At 32.7% G+C, this 27,277-nt stretch overlaps 1 protein-coding gene across 2 annotated transcripts; it reads left to right on the top strand.

Annotated features, from left to right (window-relative positions):
- Positions 1–2,993: 2,993 nt before the first annotated feature.
- On the top strand, positions 2,994–26,548 carry LOC124363895 (parafibromin-like). Of its 2 annotated transcripts, none has more exons than XM_046819168.1 (10): positions 2,994–3,124; positions 19,753–19,858; positions 20,364–20,626; positions 21,225–21,435; positions 21,922–22,117; positions 22,453–22,580; positions 23,260–23,372; positions 24,550–24,779; positions 25,496–25,637; positions 26,512–26,548. In XM_046819168.1, exons 1-10 carry the CDS (start codon positions 2,994–2,996, stop codon positions 26,546–26,548), a joined length of 1,557 nt encoding a protein of 518 aa, XP_046675124.1. The 2 variants fall into 2 exon arrangements, with proteins under 2 accessions (XP_046675124.1, XP_046675123.1); XM_046819167.1 differs by having other exon boundaries at positions 23,248–23,372.
- The last annotated feature ends 729 nt before the right edge of the window (positions 26,549–27,277 follow it).

Below are 27,277 nucleotides of genomic sequence, written 5' to 3'. Positions count from 1 at the left end.
GATTTAGACAGATCGCAGTTAAAGTTTTAAAAGTTTACATATATGTTTAATTTCGAAAAATAAACAAAAAAGCACCACTTCTAGATATTAAAAATAAAATAACTTATAGCCACGTTGATACCAAATAAAGTGATAAAGAACTAAATGGGGTGTGGGCCTGATGGTTCCAATGTTCCATGGGGGTTTTGCATTCGAACATAATAATTATTTCAAACTTTAAAATCGACTTATCTTCACGTAGTTGTCGACTCACAAGCGTGGGGTTCTACATTTTGGGTCGACATTGCAGCTGTACTCGGAAAAAGTGAAGATTAGTAGATTAGAAGTATAAAAGTACTCGAAGTTGTAATCAGAGACTCGGTTGAAGTTGAACTCGCGGACATGGTGCGCAAGATGTTGCTCGGCAGCAGGAACGGCAGTTACCAAGTTCACGAGAGAACAAATTAATATGCGTGCCAATTATTTGATTAACCCGCCAAGAATTTAGTTCCAAGAACATCGGATGTAACTTATTTCAACCAGTAACGAGTAACAGCGTTGTGAAAAAGTGTAGCCTATTATGTAAAATATAACCAAACAACGGTACAAGTTTATACATTAATTTTAATCACAAAATTATATTTTATATAGCCTAAACAATGTATAAAACTGCACTTTACTGAGAATGTATCACCTGCGTGATATTTATTAATTTCTGTTTACATAAAATTCTAATTTGAATGATTTGATTACGTTTTCGTATAGATAATGAATGATTTGATAATAATAGAATAGCCTAAATATAATATTAATCAATATCAAATAATGTATTCGTGTATAAAAATTAGAAATAAAAATATGTTAAAAGATTTAGCAATACCTTTAATAAGTTTACCATTTTATTATATTACTAGGCTAAATCAGAAAAATCAGGATTTTCTTTATAGTGTTAGTGTATTCTCGGATTACTAAAAAAGTTTAGACACTCTGTTTGAATACTAACCAAAATAAACCGGTATAGCTAAAATCCGGTAAAATAAAATGTATTGTGTTTATTTTTAAGTTTTAACAAGCTTAGTATTAAAAACAATCATACGAACAAATATAGTCCGGAAAAATTTAATCCTAATATGACAGCATTTTTGTTCCCGATATGTTCAATTGTAGTATTTTGTGTCTATAGCTGTAAACTTATAGAATGATAGGCCTATGACTAAAATTTAGTATTAAATTACCATAATAGGCTAACTGTTATTTTTGACCTGGTGGTCAAAATTCGACATCTGTCGGTTTATGAAGCTCTTAAATGCAACTTATTGTACGAAAGACAAATATAAATGTCATGTTTCCTCGCACTAGTGTTCTCTGTCCTGTAAAAACTAACAAAAGCTTACTCATTTACAGACAACTGAACTCCAATAGAGATTGGCGAAAAATGCATCGGCAATCCTGTTTTATAATAATATATTTTTATTTATTTACATACAAGTTAAAATACCCGTGTAAGTATATGAATGATGTAATTTATTATACATTATTATGTAATGTAAAATTACTATTTATTACTTGTTCAGAAGATAAATATACGAATATTCATGAAAGTATTGATATAGTAGTATTTACTACACATTTTACCTTATTTAGCTATTTGATTTGCGAATTACTAAACAAAAAAGCTACAATTATTTAAAGAAAATGAATTTAAAATAAAGATGCTTTACTAACACAGTAAAGATGGCGAAGTTCTAACACAACCTGGCGACCAACAGCCGGGCAGGCATTTCGGGGGAAAATTAAATCATGTGTCAAGCATCCGAAGACGAAATAAAGACTATAGAATAAAATAATCATACAAGGCGTCTGAGACCACCCGTCTATTATTTATATGAGGAGAGAGGAGTGAGCTAGAATCACGGAATATAGGCTATTTAAAACCCACTAAATAGGCCTATCTATTATATATTACCCAAAATTAGTTCTAACTGTTTCAATTTACAAGGTGTTTGTTCCTGGTATCGAATGTCGGAAAGTGATAAATATAAAACATAAATCAAGTGATAAATTATTGTAAAGCATGTTTTAAGCCAAACATTTATACTTTGTTTTACGTTTTTATATGCCTACATTTCAAAATGTGGTTAAAAATTTCCACAAGTGCAATTTTTCTGACCCTTAAACTAAGGTTGTTTTTACCAATTCGTTTGGTATATTTCTCTTCTATATAAGTTCCTTTCAAACTATACCTCACAATGCAAATTTATTAACACTTTTGGCGAATATAAAAGGGAACACAAGGCCTAAAATGTTTGGCATTAAACAAGCTTTAAAATGATTATCACTTGACCTATGTTAAAATTTAACTTTTTCGGGATTCGAAGGTATGACTCTCTATTTCAGTAGCGCTCTGTAAGTTGAAACAGTTAAAATTAATTTTATTACATAGGCGATAGCCTATCCTATTTAGTCGGTTTGAAATTTTATTGGTGGTTCTAGCTCATGCCGATCTCCAATAGTAGGCGTGTGTTTAGGGATACTGTATATTGTTTGTGTTTATACCATAAGAATCTTGAAATTATTCTCATAATCTACTTCAACATGTTAAGATGGACGCTCTCCACAAGAATCTTTATTAAGCTATTAAAAGTTTTAGGTAGGTAGTGGTAAAATACTCTGGAATTAGTATTAGCTGGATTTGTTTTAGGTAAATCATAATTACTGCTCTCATTGTACTGTCAAGTATTTTATCTGCCAGTGACATAAACCCCTAATTAAGGTTATTAGATTAGACAGTAAATAGCCTCTCCATCGGCTCTCTTGCCCCCTACCATGTTCTCGAGAGCCCCTCCTCCCACCAATCACCAGCGAGCTTCGTGCGTTACCCCCACCACTCACCGGGGTTGCCTTTCCAATTCAAGGTCGTGGTTCTGCCAGTCTACGAGTGTTGCGCTTGTTGAGCGTTTGTGGTAGTCAAGTAGTTAAGTGATAATTCTAATTATTTAGTGTCGGTTAACATCATGGCCGATGTTCTTAGTCTACTCCGTCTTTATAATGTGAACAAAGAGGACATTGTTGAAAGGGACAACCGCATCTTTTTTGGCGAGCAGTCATGGCCGATAGATGTCAAGACCAACTACTTTATGTGGGGGTAAGTGTACATACTTATCTTACTTTATTTTTATTTTTTTTTAATTATCATACTACTTTAATTCACTTTGAGTTCAATTTAATTATTTCTTATAACATAATATGAGTTTTGTTCTTAAGCTCTAGAGATTAATGTAACTTTAGTTTTTTTATTTTGACTAATTTGTGGCTTCGAATATAGAATTACCTAGTCTGTTTTAACCTTTTCTACGCACAAATTATTAACCTAAATTTCGATTTCATAAATTGCTTTTTAAAATTTAATGTAATGGACGGATAAATTTTAATAACGGATTTCTTTGTAATTTGTATCGTAAATTTTTTTTTTATTTACGTTTATTAATGCGTTATTACGAGAAAAAAAACATTAAATCCTATTGTGCAACATTCACTGAGAGGTCTTAGAAAACACGGGCAGTTTGACTTATTGACAATGCATTTAAATTATATCTATTGTAACATAATACTCTAAAGGCATTACCAGATGTTAACTAAACAGATTAAAGGTAAATATTTGAAAACTTTCACCTTACCTGCAATCGTATGAAATTGATTTTCATTTAATACCTGGAGTTCCAAAGCCCGTATAAGAAAAGCTTATGGGAAATGGTTAAATTTAAATAGCGCGAGACGGCCGACACAAAAACCTGAAACTATTATTTTATAAATTTGCTTTACACGAGTAATAATATAATAAACACTCTAAATTTTAATGTAACTCATAATTTTAGTTTCCTACTTTGTTCATGGTTAGCGTTGAAACTTGGGTATCCGAGATTGATCTTACACTTACTGTAGAGGAAATTCATATTTTTTCTGATTTAGTCTAATGTAAGTGAAACAAATAATAGTTAGGCTATATCTTATGATGTCTAATCGTATGTCTCATAAAGCATCTAAAGAATTTAATTGGATGTTGACTCGTTGGAGACCTTCCAAAAAAATCGTTTTATTATTTAAGTTGTGCCTTTGATATCAAATACTGTGAAATTTAGTGCATGATAGGTAAGGCATTGCGTAAATAAAAGATTCATACACGTGTACGATTAAAAAAAAATTATTTAATCTTTTTATTCATATCTTAGAAAACTTGGTATGGCTTACTCCATTACTGCATAGGTTGATTGTACTATGCATAATCATTTGTTGCTTTCAGAGCTGTTATAGTACACTGCTATCTATTACTTATCGGATATTTGTATTCAATATCAGCATTTTTTTTATTTGAAATCTCTACCCGTTATATTGAGTGATAGATCTTCTATTAAAAGACGTATCTTATAGACTTCACATGACCTTAAAATAATGCCATTACTCCTTGGCAACATTGGTAAATGTTTCCAAGTACCTATTTCATATTTTTATTTCATAACCGAAGCTAAAAAGCCCATTTATGTGCCACAATTCTTCTAAGTAAAGTAAATGATTTTTACATATCCTCTTTTTATATATTTTGTGAATTATTGCGTTAATCCAAAATATTACTGACGTGAATGAAAGTCATTGAGATATCCCCTTTATCATGGCAGCTGGTCATAATATTAATAATTAGGTGTATGATGATTTTAAATACCTAGCACAGTTAATATAATATATTTGTGTAATACATTTGCTTTCTTCTGAATATGGTGAAACTATTAAATGGTACAAGAACTCGTGAGGTTGTAGCTGTAACTTTTGAAGTTCAGTACACAAGAAAATTAATTTAATATTATATAATGACTTAAATTTTAAGCTATATGATTAGTCATTAAATATTAATCGTAATAAGTTCCAAACATTTTTATAATATATTTGTTTTATTAAAGTAAATATATTATTATTTGTATCAATTTTCTTGACATGGGAACATATTCAGTTTTAATCAATAGGTGTTTATGGTATCAGTAACTGCTGTGGGGAGGATGGTGGTTCATAAGGAATTAATAAGGAATCCTTCAGTGTCAGAAAAAGGCAAACACACTTGAACTGTACAAAATGTTGCTTGTTCAGAGATGGTGTTCTATTCTAAAACTAAGGTTTATCACCGGAACTTTGTTTCTTACATAAAAATAAATTTATTCACAACATGAAATAATGAATATTTATTCCTCAATATCATACATGTATGCATAATTAACCATTGTCTATAAGGAAACGTTGTCAAGGGTATACATTTCACGTAACCAGAAACCAATAAATGGTATGCAACTAAGAACATTGGAGGATAGTACAATAATTATTATGTCTATTGCAACCATAAAGGTTTGAAAAAAGTATTTTCGAGGATTCGATAAGTTCATTTTTCATCCGCTAGTTTTCAAACTTCACTCTCCGCAATCACTTATTTTCATTACAGTAATAATAGTAATGTATGAATTATTCGTAATATGTTTGACTGTACTGATTGTTATAGTAGTCATTGAAACCATTTTAAATGTTACGAAAATACCTGTTTATTATATTAATTTGTTGGTATCATAAATTGTGATAAATAGTTATATAATTACAACTTTAATTTAAAGGTCATGGGACATATTCTGCCTTTTTAGTCGTTGTTATGGCTAATTAATATGGACACAGTTTATGGAAACAGATTTTGTAAAGTTGGACAAGGGTTCAGAGGATAAAAATTCCAAGGTAACGGATCAATACGAAGCAGTTGTACAGATGTGTTGAGTGCCGGCATTGTTAATATTTCTAAGAACTGTAATAATGAGAAGCCGCCGCCATTAGAGACAGCGCAGGTATTTATGATGTTGTCAGGGAAGATTATCGGACTCCCTGTTGAGGGCCGGTTACAACGGCCAGAACTCATTGTAGGGTCTGGTTGTCCTTCGTAGAATCAGGTTATATAATGTACAGTATGTTTGAAAAGTTCTGGAAGGGTTTAATATTTTTTACCATTTATTGTAAACAATGAGGCTTAGTATACCAATATTACCTATCAAAATATAATTTTGTATGAGACTACCAGGTTTTTATATGCGGCCCGCAAGGAGTTGGGAGAAAACTTTAAAATAGAGCATAGGTCGAGTTGTACCCAAAATTAAATGTCTTATAGTAGAAAACAATCCCGCAAACCCTGTGTTCCAAATGCTCTCCAAGTTTCTGTTAGTAACAATAGCCTGTAGTAGAAACCAGTAACAAACGTTTGTAACATATCCGAAGATATCTGCCGAGTTTCTTGCGATGAATTAGTTTATGTGTTAATAAGCTTATGTAAACTCTTTGTTTAAATAATCACATAAAAAGAAATTTAGATCTAGGTTGACATTATTGTTCTTTTACGTCCTGTCGTACGATTGGGAAAGTCACTGTCCACAATGAATACAAACCTTATTGTATTCATTGCTGTCCAGCAGCTCATGTGCTTGTAGTACATAATGAGGTGGTGCTCCATCCTCTTGATACCATATTCTGTTATAACTTTAAAATAACGTAGCACGTAAAGCCGGCATAATTGTACCCCCCAACATCAATTGATATGAACCTCCATTCAGATTGTCATTGATTATAAAGTGTCCTACAATGCGATTTCCAACTATCCCAGCCCACATGTTCACTTTTTGAAGTGTCTGTGTATGGTTATTTCATATCCAGTGATGATTGTTATTGTTCCAATTACGGAAGTTATGCCTACATATCCGTGAAGTGTAAAGGTAGCTTTGTCTAAAAATACAACCTTAGCTAAGACATTTTCTGTGCACACCTACACATTATTTATTCATAGAATTTAACTCTTATAACAAAATCGTATTCCGAACGTTCCTGAAGCAATTTAAACTTATATGAATGATAGTGGTTTTGTTTTAAAATGTTTAGCACTAAAAATTGGCCTATGCAGTGAAAAGTTACTGCAGGTCTTGTTCATGTGCGTGGCTCTTCGACGACAATTTGTAACTCGTCTATGGATTTCTCTTCGTTTGCAGCAGATTTAGGCAGATTTAGGTACCAATTTTTCAAGGCCAGTTAGACTAGATTTCCAGTTTCTTCGAAAACTGAATTTTCTACATACTCTCCTTGATTATAGATCCTAGATTAGTAAAGTTTTTTTTTATATTACCCGTATATTATAAATAAAAATGTTTAAAGAAGTAATTGAATTTACCTTAACCCTAAGATTTAGGCTGCATACATTTAAAATTAGCTGATGACGATTCCAATATTCTTTAATTTATGATTTTGGTTGTGTTGAATCGTAAGTGCAGATAATGGTCTCTTATGTTGATTCGCCAACCTAATACACACGCTCATAGTAAAGACAGGTAGACGGCCGCAGGAGCCTGGGCGCAGGGTTACAGCCTCAGAAGGATTCAAAACAAGGGTTGCGGCGAGCAGCTATTGCAAGTGTGTGCGCGTGCACGTGGGTGTGATAACATCCCTCCACCATTTACCAGTTCTAAATTGCGCGCGCTGCACTAGTTCTACGACACTCCGCTTGGCGCTGCACGCTGTTAAGTAATAGCGTATGTTTCTAGCGTTAGCCGCCAGTTGGCACATCTGTCGAGGGCTTTCAAACAGGCACAACTTAAAGCATTGGAAAGTTTATCTTCTCAGAAGGACCTATATTTAAGGATATTGTAGACTTTGATATTGATGGTCTGTCAGGGAAACTGTCATTAAATAAATACACAACTTGATCAAATATTACCGGTCACATGATCAGAGATATCACAATAACAAAATACACAATTAGTCAGTGTTGATAAAATGTGCGTTAAAACAAATTTAAACTGCACAAATATGTACACCGTATCACTAAATCAACTGTGGACATTCAAAGAAAAATAAAATTTCCTGTCTGAATATATTCAACAAAGATGTGATGAATCACTTTAAAGTTGGAACGACAATAGGAATATAATTAACATCATTCACTAACAAAGATTTAAAGGCTAATGCCTTTTCAAGAATAAACTATCCCGGACATCCCATTGTTTGCCAACACACAAGAACTAATTCATCAAATCAATGAAGAAACTCTAGAAATACCTCCGGATATGTTACGAAACTTTAAAACTCCACCATCTTGGGTATGGTAAGCCTTTTAACGCCCGGTTTGCGGCATTGTGTTCTGTTATAAACGACCTTTAATTTGGTTACTTATCTATCTATGCCCTATTTTAAGATTTTCTTCTGACTCCTGTGGGCCGTCTCCCTGATGAGATAAAAACCTGAAAATCACATAAACCTTTATACGTTGATGATTAATATTGATATACAAAGTCTCACTATTTTACAAGAAAATGTAAAAAAATTATTAAATCTTTCCGGGGACTTTTCAGGGGGACACTATATGTAGTGTTTTAATGATTATATACTGCTCTTCAGAGTGCGTTCGTCAGTAACTGTTTCGAAATTTTTAGTTCTGATCCTATTTGAGTTTTTTAGCCCTTATCAGTCGCATTTCGGATGGCTCCTTGATAAGCTCCGTGAACCTGCCCACCGAGGCGGTCTGTGTGTATGGATCTAGTCTCCTCATGATTGAAAATTATTACTCACTGTTTTATTTATTGTCATTCATATAAAGACTTGTGCCAATATTAAATTATTTTAAATGATTACTTTATATTATGATAGTTAAATATTCAAATCAAATCAAAGTGTTTATTTGTCAATTAACAATATAAAACATTGCATGACAATTGGCAGTATAAGTACAATAAACAGCCAAAATAAGCATTAATTCCTAACGCCTTAACTTAAATGGTTTTGAACATAAAATAATCACTTACAAAGTAAAATTCCTTATCAAGTAAGAAACCCTTTACTTTTATTCTAAACTTACATACTACTGCTTCAGATCTCAATTCCAAGGGGAGATGGTTAAATAATTTAATAGATGCATAGTACAACTGGTTTTCAAAAAATGAAGTTCGGTTCTTTGGGATTGGCAAATGGAATGATTTTCTTAAATTGTAAGGTCCAGAGGAATCGGAGGTAAAAATATGGATGTTTTTCTTTAGGAATGTTAAAGTATCAAGGATGTATATGCTCGGAAATATTTCTTGACTGTTATTATTTAATTGTAAAAATTCGGTAACAGCATGGTCCAAAAATGTCAACACTGATCTAGAAAGTGCTAAAGACAAAGTGCAAAAAATGCGGTAGCCTCTCTCACTCTGCTTACTGCAGATTTTAAACCACGGACACCGTGAAGAGACTACGAAGTAAAAAGGGCACGTGGCGGTGCGACTTGTGTGAGACAGAAAATTCATCATCTCACAGTGGCAAATCTGACACTACAACATTAAGTTCAAAAATCGTCAAGGCTTTGCTTTAAACGATTAGAAAAGATATGGCCGATAATATAAAGGAATAAAGATGAATAAAGAAAACAAAACAAGAATTTCGGCTTTTAAAGTGTGAGGTTCTTGAACTATAATACACCCGACTGATCAATATCGATATTAAAGGCATACCATCCTCTGGTAAAGAAGAGACACACACACACACATATATATATATATATATATATATATATATATATATATATGGAAGCCATTGTGAAACCCTTAGATGTGCCGTACAATAGGGGTGACTTAAATGTAGTCTACCAATGCCTAGAATGCCAAGTCTGACACCCAACATCCAACTATCATCACAGCTTTTGTGTTTCGTGGCACCAGGGATATATGGTTTGCGGCCGCTAGAAAGAAGCTGATGACTACAGACATATCTACTCGCCTGCAGCATGGCTCTGTTTATATAAATAGTCACTGGCCACAACAAATTCTGGGGAGAGCCAAGCAACTTGTGACTGCAAGAATTTGGCAGCAGTCTGGACTGTCGAGGGAAAGATCCTGATTCGGAAGGAAGAAGGAAGCCACGCGCAGAGAGTATGGTTTGCTGGAGATCTAGACGGTATAGCTGGGCTGATAGTCTTAAGACATCACTTTTCGGTTAGTCCACGCCGACACCCTTGAATTAACTATCTTGAATTAACTACTTTTTAAAAGCGACCTGGCCCTGCTTTAATGTGTCTACCTGCGCTCATTCTTCATTCTCTGCAAGAATGTTAGTGATGCTTCCACTACACATGTACAGCGTAGCCTAATTGATATAGGTTGCTAATTGGGATTATATTTAAACAATTTCCACACATCACTACATTACTATCTAAGTAAGTCGGCAATATCCTAATGAATGAATGATAAACATCTACAATAAGTAATTATTCTTTATCTTGGTCCATCGTTAGTATAATACGGTTATATGTGAGTAGAGTTCGGACTCAGAATGACAAAGTTAAGGAAATGATATCACTACTTGAACTTTCTAGACAATGCACTCGCATAGTGGTCAATTCCTGGAAATTCCAGTTATCTGAGAAATCTATTGATTTTAACTTTCGCTCCTATTTGTGTTAAATATAATACAAACAGTCATCGAAGAAGACCGGATACAGAAAATTTTACTGCTCTTAATGACCGTATGTTGGTAACGATAGATATCACTCAAACATAAATTGATGAAGATCGGATACAAGAGAATTTTAAGTTCCATTAAAACTTACAGTTGCTATTCATCGCTATATGCCGCTACTACATATTTTTAAGTTCGTTCATACAGTGATCCCTGAAAAACAGGAGATATTACTAGTGATATTACCAGCGACATCAATCGCAACAAATTCTTAAGTATATTCTTAAACGCTGTTAGTTTTATTACTCTTTAAAATAAATTAAACCGATTAAAATTTGGAATAACGTAGTTAATAAAAAATACAAATGCTGTAAAATGTTTGAAGGGTTCACGATTACAATTATTGTTAAAACTAGTAGTTCCCGCAGTTTCGTACGCAATTTCGAAGGCTGTCGTATAAGCTCTTCTGGTTCGAATAATTAATATTTCTGACTCCAACGTTGATATATCCTTGTTTCTACGTCCAAAAAAATCTGTCTAAAAGTGTATACTTATTGCCATTGTAATTTATTCCAGGCTTAATATATTGTGTACCTTATTTAGTCTCGTTACCTTGTTTGCTCGATCAAAGAAATATATATATATATATATATATATATATATATATATATAAACAAGAATATATCATGTAGAAACAAGGATATATCAACGTTGGAGTCAGAAAATGCACGCATATATATATATGAAATGCATAAGGTAAAGCGAGGAGAGATTGCGCACAATTCAAAATATCTAAATAAAACGAAAATTTTTTAGTTGAATATACAATTTTTTTAGTGTTATATTTACATTGTATGGTTGTCTATTCTCTGTAATTTTTCCAGAATTTATATTATGTTAATAACGAAATAATAAAAAAAATCGTAAAATGTGTTTTTGCGCAATCTCTCCTCGTAGGGTAGGTGAGTTTTGCGCACATGGGTAGGAGAGATTGTTTTATGGGAATAACTACTGCAATTCACACTTTAAACATATTTAATTAATGTAAACTAATGAAAACCTTCAAACTTGATGTAAGAAAATTGAAAATTTAAACATTTTAACTTGGGCACATTTTAAAAACATTATTACATAAATAGAGCATTAAAATCATTTTTTTTGACGTTTTTCCACGGCGTCCACAGTCAATGCACTTTCCTTCATAAATTGTACAGCTCTCGTGCATCCATCTTCCACAGACCATGCACTTGATCCAGTCAGATGTCGAAGTAGTCTCCTGATATAGTTCAAGACACTCTGTACACTCATCATCTTCATTATCGCTGACATGATCGGAAAGAAGTTCAATGTCTGCGTCATCTTCCTCAGATGTAGAAGATTGCTCAAACATCAACCGTTTCTTTGTTTTAAAGTCCTTTTTTTGTATCTTGCAAGATTTTGGTTGTTCTTTCCATGCAGGTTTCTTATTTTTCATCTGGTCGCTTTTTCTTGTTTGATGCTAACTCTTTTTTTATCTTGATTTTGGTTATGTTATTTGGATCTGTAACATTCATGGCACTTTGCTTCCTTTTTGATTTTGAAGGCTCCAAACTTTTAGGAATCGGTGAAAGTTTTTGTAAAACTTTTGTTGGAGTTTTCTACAGATGCGGCTGAACATTGTCTTGAGGTTGATGGTTGACAGATTGGAGGATTAAATGATTTGATTGAGATGATTGGATTGAAATAGGTGGTTCAGTGTTTTTCAGATACTGGATTATTAACTGATGTCAAGGTTGGTTGGAGTGTTGTGGGATCAGGAACAATCTGGTTTACATCTTGGTCACAATGTAAAAGATATGCATAGTCCTGGTATCACATCAATATTTAGAGGATGGATTCCTGTGGCACGAAACGCAGCAACTCCAAGTTGAACAGTGGCAGCACGAGGCCAAGATAAATTCAATAGATGGCCAAAATCGTCCCTTGAAATTTTGCCAGTACCACAACGAGATGTGACTAATTTGTTACAAGCATCTTTAAAATAAGTTTTCAAAGGCTTGAATACTACACGATCTAGGGGTTGTAGGTAGTGTGTAGTATGACTAAGGCAGACATAAGATAATGATGTCATTATCATAAGCCTTTTGCAACATATTGGGACAGTTCATGTGTGAGGCATGGCCATCTAAAATTAGCAAATGCTTTCCAGGAGACTTTCTTGGGATGAAGTGTTCAGAAATCCATTCCATGAACAGTTCACTATTTTATGTACGCACCTTTCCTCTTCTCATTTTTAAAACAGTTCCAGGGGGAGCATCTTTGATATATTGTGGTTTAGCGTAAACTCCCTTAAAAATACAAAAAGGTGGTAGGAACTGTCCCTCTGCATTGCAGCAGGCCATAATAGTTACAGTTTCTCCCTTTTCAGCACTTGTAACGACGTGAACGTCTTTGCTTCCTTTTTGGGCAATAACTTTTCCAGGCTCATTATTAAGCTGCACTCCTATTTCGTCGCAGTTCCAAATACAGTTGGGCTTATCTAAAAGGTTGTTTTCTTTAAGGTGGAAGTGAGAAGATTGAAAATAACTTTTTACTTCTTCCCTATTCATTCCTTCTGTTCTTGCTCTACTAATGCCTTGAGCTTTTTCTCACACTTAAATTAGGATGTCGCCGCATGAATGACGAAAACCAAACTTTTCCAGCGGTTTTATGGTCTTTGTTGAAGGTGTGTTTAATACCCAATGTTTCTGCTAAATTGTAAGCTAACATTCTAACATTCTTTTGTGTAGGTGCAAACCCTACAGATTGAAGTTTTATTATGTGCAAAGCCAATTTTTTTCTCGGCTTCCAATCCTAGTTTGGCCAATCTGGACCCAAATTCCCGTTTTGCAAAATCATTCTTCTTCTTCATTCGATGTCTTAATGTAGACTCTGGTATTTTAAACCTCTTGCTTGCTGCTCTTATTGATAATGATCCATTCTTTATTGCTGATACAGCTGATGATAGATCATCTTCTGTCCAGGATCCTTTGTTTGTTTTCCTCTTGTACACGTTAGGCATGTTAGCCTGTAAAAAATAAATAAATAATAGTCATCTTGGTAAATAATATGTTTTTAATTTTTTTTTTAAGTTGTTTTATTAATGGTAATATGCAATTCATATTAATAAAATAAATAAAGATTCATAATATACATTTAATGAATTTCTAACGAATATGTAGATTCACAAATAGTTAATATTAATTATGAAATCCATGCGCAATGTCTCCTACCATTACATTAAATGGAATAAATGAGCAATCTCTCCTCAACATGAAATGCGCGTACTGTCCCTAAATCGGTAGGAGAGATTGCGCAGGCTTAAACTAAGATGGCCGAAGCGAGATTTGACCAACCACCACTATCTGTAACAGTTTGCCTATGTCATTACCTCTCTAGAAAAAATGGTAAATACCGAATAATGTATCGTAGCATCGTACTGATTAAATTTCATGCATCCTGCAGACAAAATTCAGCCACTTACCTTTGAAATGAAAGTTGTAGGTTTAATATATATCACTAATAAACAGACTTAGCGTCTTGAACTTTTGACAGAACACTCAACTAATGAAGCGGATTCGAGGCACTGAGGGACGCTGCGCGCGCACCCAACTCCAACCAGCTGGAACAAAGAGGGCGCAATCTCTCCTACCGCGCAATCTCTCCTCGCTTTATATATGAAAAGAATATGTCTGTGAACATTCAACTAAGATGCGTTTAAGAACAGTCTTTAGATTTGTAGTAAAAGTAACCTAGTAATGTTTTCTTTTATATCTGTATTACAGTTATACTCACCAAGCACTGCGTACTCAATATTAGCTAAAGTTTACAAATAAAAGTAGATTTTTACCAAAACTTGTAATTTTTTGATCTTTAAATTTTTTTACTATGTGTTCAACAGTGGTTTCAGATAATATTAAATAAGAAGTGTTGTTACTATCAAGCTAATTCTATGCTTCCAAGACCAAATATAAACAAATTGAAAATATTGGTAAAATTAATTACACATATGATTGTGCTATACAACAATGTTTCACAGAACAGGTGACTAAAGGTAACAGGCTCTTCCAATTTATACTACTACATAAAAATCTTGTTCTATTTACCTGATTTTTCCGTGCATTTTACGATACTTTGATAGTTGTTTTACAAGCGGGGCGAAAACTAATCCGCAAATCAACGACCATTGTAATCGTTACAGCCATTCTTAAGTTATAAATGGTGTATTTACCTGACTTTCAGTTATGCATCGACTTTTTGTTTTAATCTTTCTCTTGCTGTCTATTTCTGTAGCTAGACAGAAAGAACTAGTAAAAAGACAGTAGCCTACTGCACAATATTTAACAGATCTAGAGTTTAGATCTCGAAACATCCGTTCAATTGCTGTAGAGTGAGTACGCCGATCCCCTGTCATTCCCTCGTCAAAAAAAAACCCCGTGAGTCAGACAGTGGGTCTCAGGACGGGACCATGGACCCACTATCAACCCCTGAAGAATTAGGTAAAATATAACCCCAAAAGTTTTACGACGTTGATCTACAGTCCGTTTACCGGCTGGGCTAGATTGGAACCAAGAACTGAAGGGCAGCATTTTGTATTTCCAACCGACAGTTATTTTTTTCTTTACACTAGCTTTAATTGGTTTTATAAAGTTCTTTTGGATAAATAAAGTGAGAATAATTGTATTAATGATGAAGACAACCCAAAGTATTTCAGTCTAAAAAGTAATGCCAAATGGTCTACCTTATCAAATGCTGTTTTCAAATCCGTATAAATGACGTTTACTTAGCCACCAAAATCGATAGTTGAAGTACAAAAGTCAGAAAAGTTTAGCAAGTTTGAAGTTATGGTTCGACCAGGGAAGAAACCATGCTGATGAGGAGTTATAAAGCTTTTTACGTGATAAAACAATCTGTTATACAGTATGGACTCGAATACCTTGGTAGGTGCTGACAGGATTGAAATGCGCCTAAAATTCCTTATTTCCGATCTTTGACCTTTCTTGAAAATAGGAGTAACTTTTGATGTTTCCAAACTTCAGGAAATTTTGTATATAAAATAGAAATATTAAATATGTGAAGTAAAGGAGTAACCAGCAGTTCAGAACATGTCTTGAAAATGTAAGGGGGCAGGCCATCTGGGCCAACAGAAGTTTTCGGTTTTAATTTAAGGAGAGCCTGCTGCACCTCATTGCGTGTGACGAAGCCAAGTGTCATGGTCGGTACACCCGGCATCACGGGGGAGCGGAGCGCACGACGCCACAACTCCTCACTGTCCACCTGACAGTGTCCATACACCTAGCTAAAGTATTGGGCAAACTTGTCTGTTATCTGTGCGGCCCCCTCCACCTCCACCCCATCCAGTCTCATAACAGCCGGCATGCTATCTACAACTCTTAATTTGTTGATTTTATTCCAAAAAGCTTTAGGATTTGAGTTAAGATTGCTCTCTACGTGTTTAATGTGGTTTTTAAATGCTTTCTTAATATCTATTTTGATTTTGCTTCTTATTTCCTTATACACATTAAGAATTTCAGGAAACCTGTACTTTAAGTATTTACGCCTTATAATATTTTTCGTCTGATTAAACTAATTAAGTGTTGATCAAACCAAGGGGGGTATTTACGATTTGATTTACAATAATGCGGCACACACTGACTGATCAAAATGCTATAGAAATAATACAGCTTCATTAACATTTAAAATATTCAATAAATTAGACCAATCTGTATCTTTTAAAGAATTATAGATATGGAAAAATTGCTCTTATAAAGTTAAACAAATTAAAATTATTAAGATTAATTGAATTACAATTTTGAATGGAGTAATTGAAAGTATGTCTAGCGGAGGGTGATGCTTATCTATATTCACAACAGGACAAAAATCTACTTCTACAACTATAATATCTGATAACACTAAGTCTAAAGTTTTTCCATTGGTATTTGTGTTATTAAACAAATTCAAATTGAATGTTTTCCTAAAGAACAATAATTGCCTACATATTGCATTACCTAGTTCTAACTCATAGTTAACCCCAGAAATTGGTTGATTAAAATCTCCGAGCACTAAAATCATTTCTTTTTTTAGTTTGAATGAATCTAACTTTTCAAAAAAGGAACAGTACTCGACTAAAGGTGAGTTAGGAGGAAAGTATACATTACATAAAATAATTGTTGACTTATTCAACTCTAATCTTAACCTAATAAGTTTTCACAACTATTTTCCAAATTATAAAGCCTTTGTACTTTTATACTATTGGAAATTGCTACAAGCATTCCTCTCCCCTTGACTTTCCTGTTTGCATCTGACACCGGTCCCTACGGTATACTTGATAGCTGTCGGGAAACAGTTCTGCATTGTAAACTGAGCTATTTAACAAAGTTTCAGTCAAAGCAATTATGTCCCAGTTATTACTAAGAATATTCAAACGAAAAGCAGCAGTTTTTTATCGTAACCCCCTAACATTTTGATAGTAAACATGCAATATTTTATATAATACCATTATCTATGTTAAATAAAGCCAGCCACACAGTATAAATTATAATAACTAACCTTAACTAATGTTTAAACGATAAACTAAAGAGACATCAAACCTTTAAAAATAATAAATATGTAAAGATCCCAGTAAACCCTCACAACAAAGAACATGCAATGTAAATTCATTTTTTAATAGGTTCATAAGTCTTACTTTACTTGAGTTTATCCAAATCCGAGACCTCCGAGTCCAGAACCGGTGCGTGACCCTCTATCTTGCGAAGAAAGACTTTACCAGAGTTGTTTATCCAGGCGAACTTTAAGTTGTCATCCTTGAACGTGCTCACCTCGTTCCAGAGAATCCGGGACTCCCTCGACAGAGATAGGTTGATGAAGATCTTGCTGTCGCTCTGGTAGCCCAGGTCTCCTGCATTGACCCATCTCTTCACCTTGACGCATCTCCTCCTAAATCAAAATTTTACAATAATGCCGCGTGGAGACTCAGGCTTGTTTGGGTTCTTTGCGAGCCTGTGGGCAGTATCAATCATGGAATACTCCAAGTTGAGGTTTACAGCTTTTGATACCCGTTTCACGTCTTCAAAAATGTCTTTATTTTGGGCCTCTGGCACTCCAGTGATCTCTAGGCAGTTGCTCCTCTAGTATTGTTCGCCCGCAGCAACCCTCCTCTTCAAACCAACCACAGATTCCTTCAACGCAATGTTCTCACTTCTCAAGCTGTCAATAAGAGTTTCACATTTAGTAATCTTCTTCGTATTACCACCCACGGAATTTTCACAGTCCTTAAATTTTTACTTTTTTCCTTAAACACATGCCCACTGAGGCAGAAAAGTCATTTTTTATTTTTGTAATATCTTCCTTAATTTGAGTAATTTCACTTAAAAATTGTTCATTTCCCACTTTAATACGACGAACTTCGTCAATAAACAGATTAAATTTATCATCCACACTCATGTTGTTGTACTCATCCTGGCTAGAACAGCTGTTGCTCCGAGTGTTTACCATTGTTGTGCTGAGCTTATCAGTTGACCTTGACAAGCTGCCTAACACACTGCACTGCACCGCTCCTAACCTTAAACCTGCTTACGCAGTATAAACTATTGAAATTGCACGGAATAACTACAATAACGCATGCAATACTTGTATGTATTGGGTATATCACTTGCTAATAATAATACATGCACAGTCACAATAGAGAATATTCATAAAACCCGGCAAAACCACGTAATAAGACGGAGCGAACAAACGCGTGTCAGTCTGCTAACATGTTCTTCCCTCCGATTGTAATTGTATAAAATATTAAAAACAATAACAGTCAACAGCAACAATAAAATTTGAACAATAAATAAAAAGGTCTATGTGATTGCTTGTAGCATAAAGATATGTCAGGAGTCAGAAACCGAACTGATGTCCTCGAGCGTAACTGATAAGTACGCGATCGTTTCTGCCACCAGATAAGTTGTTATGGAGATTGTTACTACTTGTATTTATGTTGCGTGCTCTAAAGTCACGTCAAACAGCATGTCCTTGTACACTTGCATTGCCAGTCTAACCTTGTTAGCTTGATGGTTAGATTTTATGGATAGTTACTACTTACAAGTGTTAATGTTGTCCTATTCGTTTTGATCCATTGATGTAATATAATCTCTGCGTAAATAATCTCGTGAATTCATCAAAACCTTTTGTTATATCTTAAAAACTGAAATTAAGGAATATTGAAAGTCATAATTTGGATGAAGTAAATTTTTATGGCTTTACCAACAACTTGAAGTTATTGTTCGAAAATTTTTTATATGTCCAAAGTTATATTATATTAATTATATTTAATTTGTATAAATATGTATATTATGTTTATGAGTCTATAAAAATATCAACGAATTGAACACTTTAATCACGTTTGAATGAGTATTAAAAAATAGATAATTAATGTTCCTTGTTAGTATAATATATTAAAAGTACTGGTACCTGTTAACACCGCAATCTTTTAAGTTTTTATGATATTGAATTGCCATTGATTGAACGGCTTTTTATGTAACAGGATTTCTATGAAATTAATATTACTAAATTAAGTTGGTCGAGAAAAAAATATTTTACTATTTAATTCCTAAAACACGCCAGGAATGTTGTAATCTTTTCTTGTTTTGACTATATTATTTTTATGGAAAATAAAATAAATGCAGAATTTTAAAATTATAAAAACAAAACAAAAAACACATTTTTTACAAAAAACTAAATATAGTACAAATTAAAAAAATTGCAGTTTAGCATACAAATGTATAAGTAATTATTGCACGTAAATAAATTGCTTTAAAGTCCAAATGTAAAAATAAACACGCTTAATTGTGCCTTACCTTACGTTCACTTAAAAAAACTACGTAAAAACAAATTTTAATAAAACTTGTCCTGAAGAAACGTCAAAATCAATCATTAACTTTTTAAAAGAAAAATTAAATTAAACAATTTCAAACTAAAAAAACGTAAGTACAAAGAGATATACAAATACAATAGATGCTGGGTTTATAAGATATTTATTTCTGTTTTAACTGAAAAAAGAACGAGCAATAAACAAATAGAAATAAGCATAAGGAGAAGCCTGTATAAATTTAAGATATAATTTTCTCTAAAATAAACTAAGATTGAAAGTGAAAGCATTATAAATGGATTTATATTATGACCAGACAGCTTTTAAAATGTGGTAAATACAGAGTTATTAAACCACAGATAAAACTTATGAAGCATAAGATCATTACTCCTTACAGTGAAATGTTTTTGCAGGTCTGGTAAAGATGGGGCTCCAAAGGAATATTATACATTGGCGTGTTTGTTATTTCTACTCAAGCATGTCAAACTGCCACATGCTACGTATGTCCGAAAAGCTGCGGTAAGTATCTTACGAATATTGCATTTTGTCAACGGCGTATCCTTAGTTTAAAGACAATGCATGAAAAATTGCATTGAAAGTGTTAATAATACATTGAAAAATGTAAATTATTAATGAAAACATTGACTTGACCTAGAGCAAAATTTAATTAATGTTCCACGAAGCATCATATTACCTAACGCTCAGCTAAATAACATGGAGTGACTCACATCATCGTTGAACTCAGTGTTGTCTAGATAGAAATGAGCATCGTGTAAAATTTAGTCTAATGACCATTTTGTTTTCGAGATATTGTGAGGACATAAAGACAGAAAAACAATATTTCCAGTCCATCTAGTGGTAGGATTTGCCAACGTTCATCCAGTAAATGAATGATAAAATGTTTTAATGAATTTATAGTTGCATTAAGTTTTGTGAAATTTTTTATTAGAAATATAAATATGCTTAAGTTCTCTATTTTTTAAATATATTTTTTATGTGTTTATAACTCTTGAATTTGATGTAGGCCGAAAACATGCAAGCTGTGCGAAGACCTGACCGAAAAGACGTTCTGGCTTACCTACATGGACATACAGCTACCTCTGCAAATATTGATAAAAGTGCACCTGTAGAAACTCTGACACCAGTAAAACGTGCACCTAACGAATCAATAGAAAGCGTGGCAAAGAAACCGAAGCTAGAAGATGTTCAAGTTAAGAGGTTGAAACAGCAGCTTGCTGCGAGATTGGAGACACCCAAAGAAGTGTCCGTAACTGTTGAGAACATAAAGTAAGTGAATTTGGGTATTCTTTATAGTAAAGGCTTAATTTTAAAATTATTTAAACATGTCTAATCGCATACGAAATACATGTTTAAAAAAGATTATACCGTTTTGCTTATTACATAGCTTATTTCAGCCAGAGTGTTTTGCGTTAAAACATTTTTGTAACAAAACCTAATTAATATTTTACAGAAATATTAATAGTTATTATCAAACTTGAACTTATTTCTCCTCAATGCATATTAAATGTTACTAAAGGCTCAACACTCCTAATTAAATTAGTAATTTGTTCTCTTGAAGAGTTCTAACTACCTATACAATATTTTAAGTCTAAATTATTATTATAATACTATTAATTCGTTTAAAATAGCCTACTGTATTACTCATGGCCTGTTGAACTCATATTTAGTATTCCTGAGTGCGAAGGAAACTAAAGTTTTGAAAATTATCACAACCTGTACCTCACCAACTGGCCAAGATGCAGTAAATTATTCGTTATTCAATACTATTTAGCTTTATGACTAACGTTCTCAAACAGTAGCAACAATAAAATAATGTATTTCACGTCACTTAATGGTTTTATGACTATGTAAAATCTCCTTTCAGACCCCTATCTGAAACAATGTCAGTAGAAGAGATAGCTGCCATCAAAGCGAAGCGCTTGGTCAAGAAGAGGACTACTATTAAAAGACAAGATGATATTGGTTCTGAACCCAAACTTATGATGGACGTCGATGAAGAAGACATAATTAAAGACATATTAGCCAGAGAACGTCGGGGAAGGACTAGAACTACAATATTACAAAGCACAGGAAAAGTAAGTTGATTTATAGGTTTAATCATGGTGAAACTTGAATAATATATTAAAGGTTTTGTTACAGAATCCAGAATCGTCTTAGATATTCAGTTTTGAAGAGTCATGGAAATACATTTTCAGTGCATGAATTCGTTACACCGTACAATATCTAACTTAATAATCTTAAAGTATGGGTGTATTTACTGTTAAGCCATATAAAACATTTCTCAGCAATATTTTTCAAGTCTTTATTTGGAAAGTAGGTAATAACTCAGTTAGGATACTTCTTGAGTGATTTTTAACAGTGTTATTAAGTGTTGTTGTCTTTTATTACATTATAATCGTCACTGATGATTGGCTGAAAATATATAATAAAACATAGCACAACGGTCATGATATGGTAACAGATTTTCTACTCATGTAAGAGTAACATCCTTATGCAATACTTTTCTAAATCTGAATCTATTTGAATAGCATTTCATTTAAATGTTATTATATTTTTTTCAGATGTTCGCACAAAACGTGTTTGCCATTCTGCAGTCAGTGAAAGTAAAAGAGGAGAGCAAACATAGACCTCCTGCTGCAACACCCACCTTGACATATAAACCCACTCCCATCGTACGGCCCCTCGCTCCTAGAGTCATCCCTCAGGCCAATGTGTACAACCGTTACGGTCAGGAGCGATTCGTAAGGCAGGAGAAAGGTAAACTTACCACATTATTTATAAGTTTTCTTCTTATGTCAAGAGAATTATAATTATTCAACGGTTATATGTACCATGATATGATCTTGTTGAGAAACATATAGTTTACACTGAAATAATATTGAGTCGAATAATAATTCCAAAGTCTCAGGTGATTCATTCTGGAATAAGAGTTAACTAGTGTCAAATCTCATATCGTATGTTACAAATAATCAGCTTTATTCTCAACAAGTATGTCATAAGACCACAGAAGATTATTTTAACTTTATATAAATGATAGTATATTAGGTTAAAATGTGATTAATATTCTTTAAATTTAACTAAAACTGTTACAGAGACTGCAGGATTTAAAATCAATACAATGGGAACATACCACGGAATGTCCTTGAAATCAGTAACTGAAGGCGATCAACCGAAGCCAGCCCCTCAGACATATCAACCTGAGCCCATTCTAGCATCAATGGTAAAGTTCTCACAGTTTGGTACAAATCAAGCTCATACTTAGTTTAGTTATATTTAAAAAAGTACGTCACATACTCAAATCATATTTTTTGTGTTCTATTATTGCAAGAAAGAAATAAGCATCCCAATCCTAGAAGAAATAAAGTTTATTTGGTATGAGACTAAATATGTTACACACTTACAGTAAGAAATGAAGTTTTGAAATTTTATATGAAAGAAAATGAACAATATAGATAATAATAATTCAGCAGATAGTGTCGTGGATTGAATCAAATTATTAAGAGGCTATTAGAAACAAACATGGTTGCAAATAACCTCAAAATCTTTTATTTGCTCTGCGACGCATACTAACTGATATAATAGGTTAACTTCTTTTTGAGAGTTTAAAAAGCCACCATCTTGATTCAAAATATGTGATAAGGAATTAATACAAATAACCTTGATTAAGTAAATTTCAAATAAGAGTGAAGAACGATACGTACTCTTCAACGTTTTCGTTATATCGCTATTACTTGAGTTATATTCACAAATCACAGCAATATAATATATAATACATGATGAACTCCAGACACCAATTAGTTGTGATGGGATATGATTACAAAATTTGTTGTTGAACTGTATCTATCTGTCTTCGGTTTTTTGTGTAAAATTGTATGATGTTATTACAGACTGGTCTCAAGTTGTGTTCCCAACCGGCAAAGAGAACCTCTCGTACTCCTATCATCATCATCCCTGCGGCGAACATCTCCCTCATCACAATGTACAATGCCAAGGACATCCTGCAGGACTTAAAGTAAGTAACTCATTGTAGTAGAATATCTATGCTACATATAGTGTAATATAATCAACTTTGAGTAAATTAAGAACATTTGTAAGTATGTTTTAAAAAAGTTCTCTGCTATAAAAAATACTATAAAATAATGTAAAATGAACATATTAAAGCTATCTCTTTATTATGTTTAGCTAATAGGTATTTTAGGAGTATGAAGTTAATCAAACATGAATTTGTAAAGTTATTAATTTTTATATGCCATATTTTTGCCAGATTGAACTAAAATCACTAGGTGCAATTTTTTCTTGCCGTGTAAAACTAACTAAATTTGTTTAAACCAATTAAATTACCTCCTTGTTTATTACACTACTTTTTATGAGATTCTATAACTAAAGTGTAAACTTACAACAAGTAAGGCACTAGAGAGGGCTCAAATTGAGAATCTTATATAACTTAATGTGTAATTAGTTTATGGAAAAGTGGAAAGTCTGTAAAATGCTACTATGTTAATTGAATTAGTTTAGGCCAAGTTAAAAACCTAGCTATTTAATTCATATTCTAAAATAACCCATCAATTTGCTCATAACCCTTAACGACTCATAAAAATTCTTTTTAATAAGAAATCAAATTTACAACCCTATTTTATTTTTCATAATTTAAATTAAAAACAAATTGATATATTATATTATATTATTTGGAATGTATACTAATTTTAAAGTTACAAAATCCAAATATAGGTAAGTTTCTAGATGGAGTTTGTTTTTATGTTTAGTTACAATGCTTTACATCATTATAATAATTTACAAAACAATAATAAAGTATAAGGAGCATTACCTTGATTTTTATAAATAATATCAGCAGCAATGGTATTGAGTGCTGTAGTTTATTATTATAGTTGTTGGATGGAAAAGTAAAAGTGTTATGATTTAAAACTAGCACAGTAAATAATCAAGTTGTTGAAGAACATAACGAATTACCTTATCAATTGGTAATTTTTGGTACAGATGTAATTGTTTATTAACAGTTTTCTTTAATTATTTTATTTTATAGGTAAATACTTGTGCTTAAATTTATTTTATACAAATAATTGTAAAGTATTTTTAATGAAACAGAGAGAATGAAAATTATATTAACATCTTTAAATTATCAACTAACACACATAGTAAATTAATCTTCGTTCACTGGTTTCTTCTTGCAGGTTTTTTACAACAGAGGAAAAAAAGGCACAAGGTGCTAAACGAGAAAATGAAGTTTTGCTCCAACGGCGAAAGAATGGATTGTTGACTGTCCCCTACAGAGTAATTGATAATCCTATGAAGCTGACTCCATACGACTGGGACCGAGTCGTGGCTGTCTTCGCTTTGGGCCCTACTTGGCAGTTCAAAGGGTGGCCCTGGAATGGAAATCCGGTGGAAATATTTTCTAAAGGTAATTGACAAACCTCAACTAAAGATATATTTGTTCTTTTAGTATGTCTTTAACAAACAATGAATGGCGGCAACAACAGATAACAATTCTGTTAGGTCATGGTAGTGAAGTAACTTTTACTAACTACATTTTAAAGTATATTATAAATAAACCTTTTACTTTAAACATAATTTGTATTGAATGTTTTCACTTAGAACCATTCGGGATCATAATTTCAGTCCCAATATATTTATTACTCTTTCAAAATCTGCTTCGAAGCGAAATTAGGGGAAACCTGATGTAATAAAAAAGAATTTTTTATTGTTTGAAAATAATAATTGCTTCCATTACTTAGCAAATTAGCTTTCACTCTATTCTATTTGATGAGTTATGAATTGCTTAAATGTCCTTACAGTTATATGTTTAATACACTTTTCTTTAAAGTAGGTCTAGATTATTCTATGCCACGTACAATCATTAACATGTAACTAATGAAATCAAGAAATATTTATAAATTTATGCAGTTAAAAAATAAAAGTATTAAACCACATCTTGTAAGACAGCAAATATTTAACTGGTGATAATTTCACATTAAAAACAAAGTAGTCAATTGATGTAGATTCTTGCAGATTGCATATAAAATTACAGGAAAGTAAAATAAGTAAATCTAAAATAGCTTAATATTTATGTATTCGTTAAGTATTAGTTATAACTGTTATTGTATTATTTTGTTACAGTATGTGGTTTTCATCTTAAATATGATGAGATGCGGATGGATAAGAACGTGCAGGGCTGGGATGTCTCTGTTATTCAACTATCTCGGACAAAACGACACTTGGATCGTGCAGCACTCATGGCCTTCTGGGAAAAACTAGACAAGTAAGTAATATATCTCAAAATTTAAATTGTTTTATTAAAAGACTTATTTATCTCTCCACTACTAATGCTATAAAAGTTTATGAAAGAGTAAAATCTCATCCAACAAATCTTTTTGAAACTAACATAATAATACTAAAAAAAACATTCATACGTTAACAAAGTAACATTTATTGATACTTGAACCGTATTTCTTGACATAACCGTACTGTATCAAACATGTATAACACTGTATGTATTGGAAAAACTACTTAGAAAAACCTCTATTAGTAAATAACACTAGGGAAGATCAACAGGAATAGCTGCTTTTGGAAAAAGAACTAGGAATGGGATTGGCACCTTTTATCCTCCAAAACCGAAGTTAGCAATAAAGTGCTGACTTTTAGTAAGAGGTCTCTGGTAAGACTGAGACTGCTCAAAATCACTGAGGTCCATTAGGGTTATTGCTCAGTCTCCAACCCCATTCAGAAATATTTTTTTTTCTGACTGTTACTTTAATCAAAATGTTGTTCATCTACATCACTGTTAATAAGCAAATCATTGCGGTAAATTCTCCATCGTTAAAAAAACGCAATAAACACTTCATTCACTCCTGTTCTCCTTGATACGTGTTGTTTTCAGGTACATGTAATAATAACTATGTACCCTGTACCACTATATTAAAGTGTATATCTTTGGTGTGTTTGCAAATTTGGAACTCTTTATTTATTTTATAACTGATATAAAAGATTGCATATTCATTTATCAAGAATTATCAAAACTGTTATGTTTATACAATAATTCATTTAAATAAAATGATGTAGCTGTAGGCTACCCTAAAAAGTGTTAGCAAATAATAATTTACATGCAAAGCTAATTTTCTTGCATTCTGTTTCAGGCACTTGATGAAGAACAAACCCCACCTTCGATTCTGAAATTCAATTTGTGGGCCTCCTATGTGTATGATGTTTATTTGTCTCTAAAATATATTCAGATTAATTTGAATAAACTTTGGTTTTAAAGAATCTCTCATTTGTTTGCTTTATTGCCCCTTTTCACAACAAAAATTCTTGAATAGATTGATTGGTCAAATTATTTGCAATGCACAGTCTCAGAGACCATGTTTTAGTCACCAGTTGTTCGATACGTTTATCTTATAAAACATTAAAATAATTAGTTCAAACTATTTGAAAAATTATGATAATAAACCTATCATAATTAGTAATAACAAACCGAAATAATATTTTCAATTTAATAATCACAGTTAATACGTGATTGATTCAATATAAAAACAATAAAAGTAATATCGCATATAAAAATATATTCCTAAGCTCTACGGAACACAAACAATATTTTAATTAAACTTAAGTTACATTGTATTTTTTACATACATAATGATATACTATGGTTTGTGTCGATAAAAATACAAATTAGAAAGAAGGGATCTTATCTGTTGTGAATGTGTCAGAAAATATCCGCGTATCCGGTGCTTTATTCATGCGGCTGATAACTTTAATGACGTCGGATAGGATGCAATGTAGGCTTTATGATTTCAGAGGATTACTTGGTTAGAATGGAGTTTATGTGAATAGCATAAACATGTTACATAAGAGTACACGTTACTTATTCCCTATGCAATGCTCACAATTAGTTGAACATCCGTG

Source organism: Homalodisca vitripennis, chromosome 5, assembly GCF_021130785.1.
Source record: "Homalodisca vitripennis isolate AUS2020 chromosome 5, UT_GWSS_2.1, whole genome shotgun sequence".
NCBI lineage: Eukaryota > Metazoa > Arthropoda > Insecta > Hemiptera > Cicadellidae > Homalodisca > Homalodisca vitripennis.
This window is presented reverse-complemented; position numbering and strand designations above follow the sequence as displayed.

What these genes read in the sequence shown, in the direction of transcription:
- LOC124363895 (XM_046819167.1), top strand. Translation starts at nt 2,994, where the DNA reads ATGGCCGATGTTCTTAGTCTACTCCGTCTTTATAATGTGAACAAAGAG. An exon ending in GTAACTGTTGAGAACATAAA is followed by an intron (nt 20,627 to 21,224) that starts GTAAGTGAATTT and finishes ATCTCCTTTCAG; the next exon opens with ACCCCTATCTGAAACAATGT. An exon ending in TTCTGGGAAAAACTAGACAA is followed by an intron (nt 25,638 to 26,511) that starts GTAAGTAATATA and finishes ATTCTGTTTCAG; the next exon opens with GCACTTGATGAAGAACAAAC.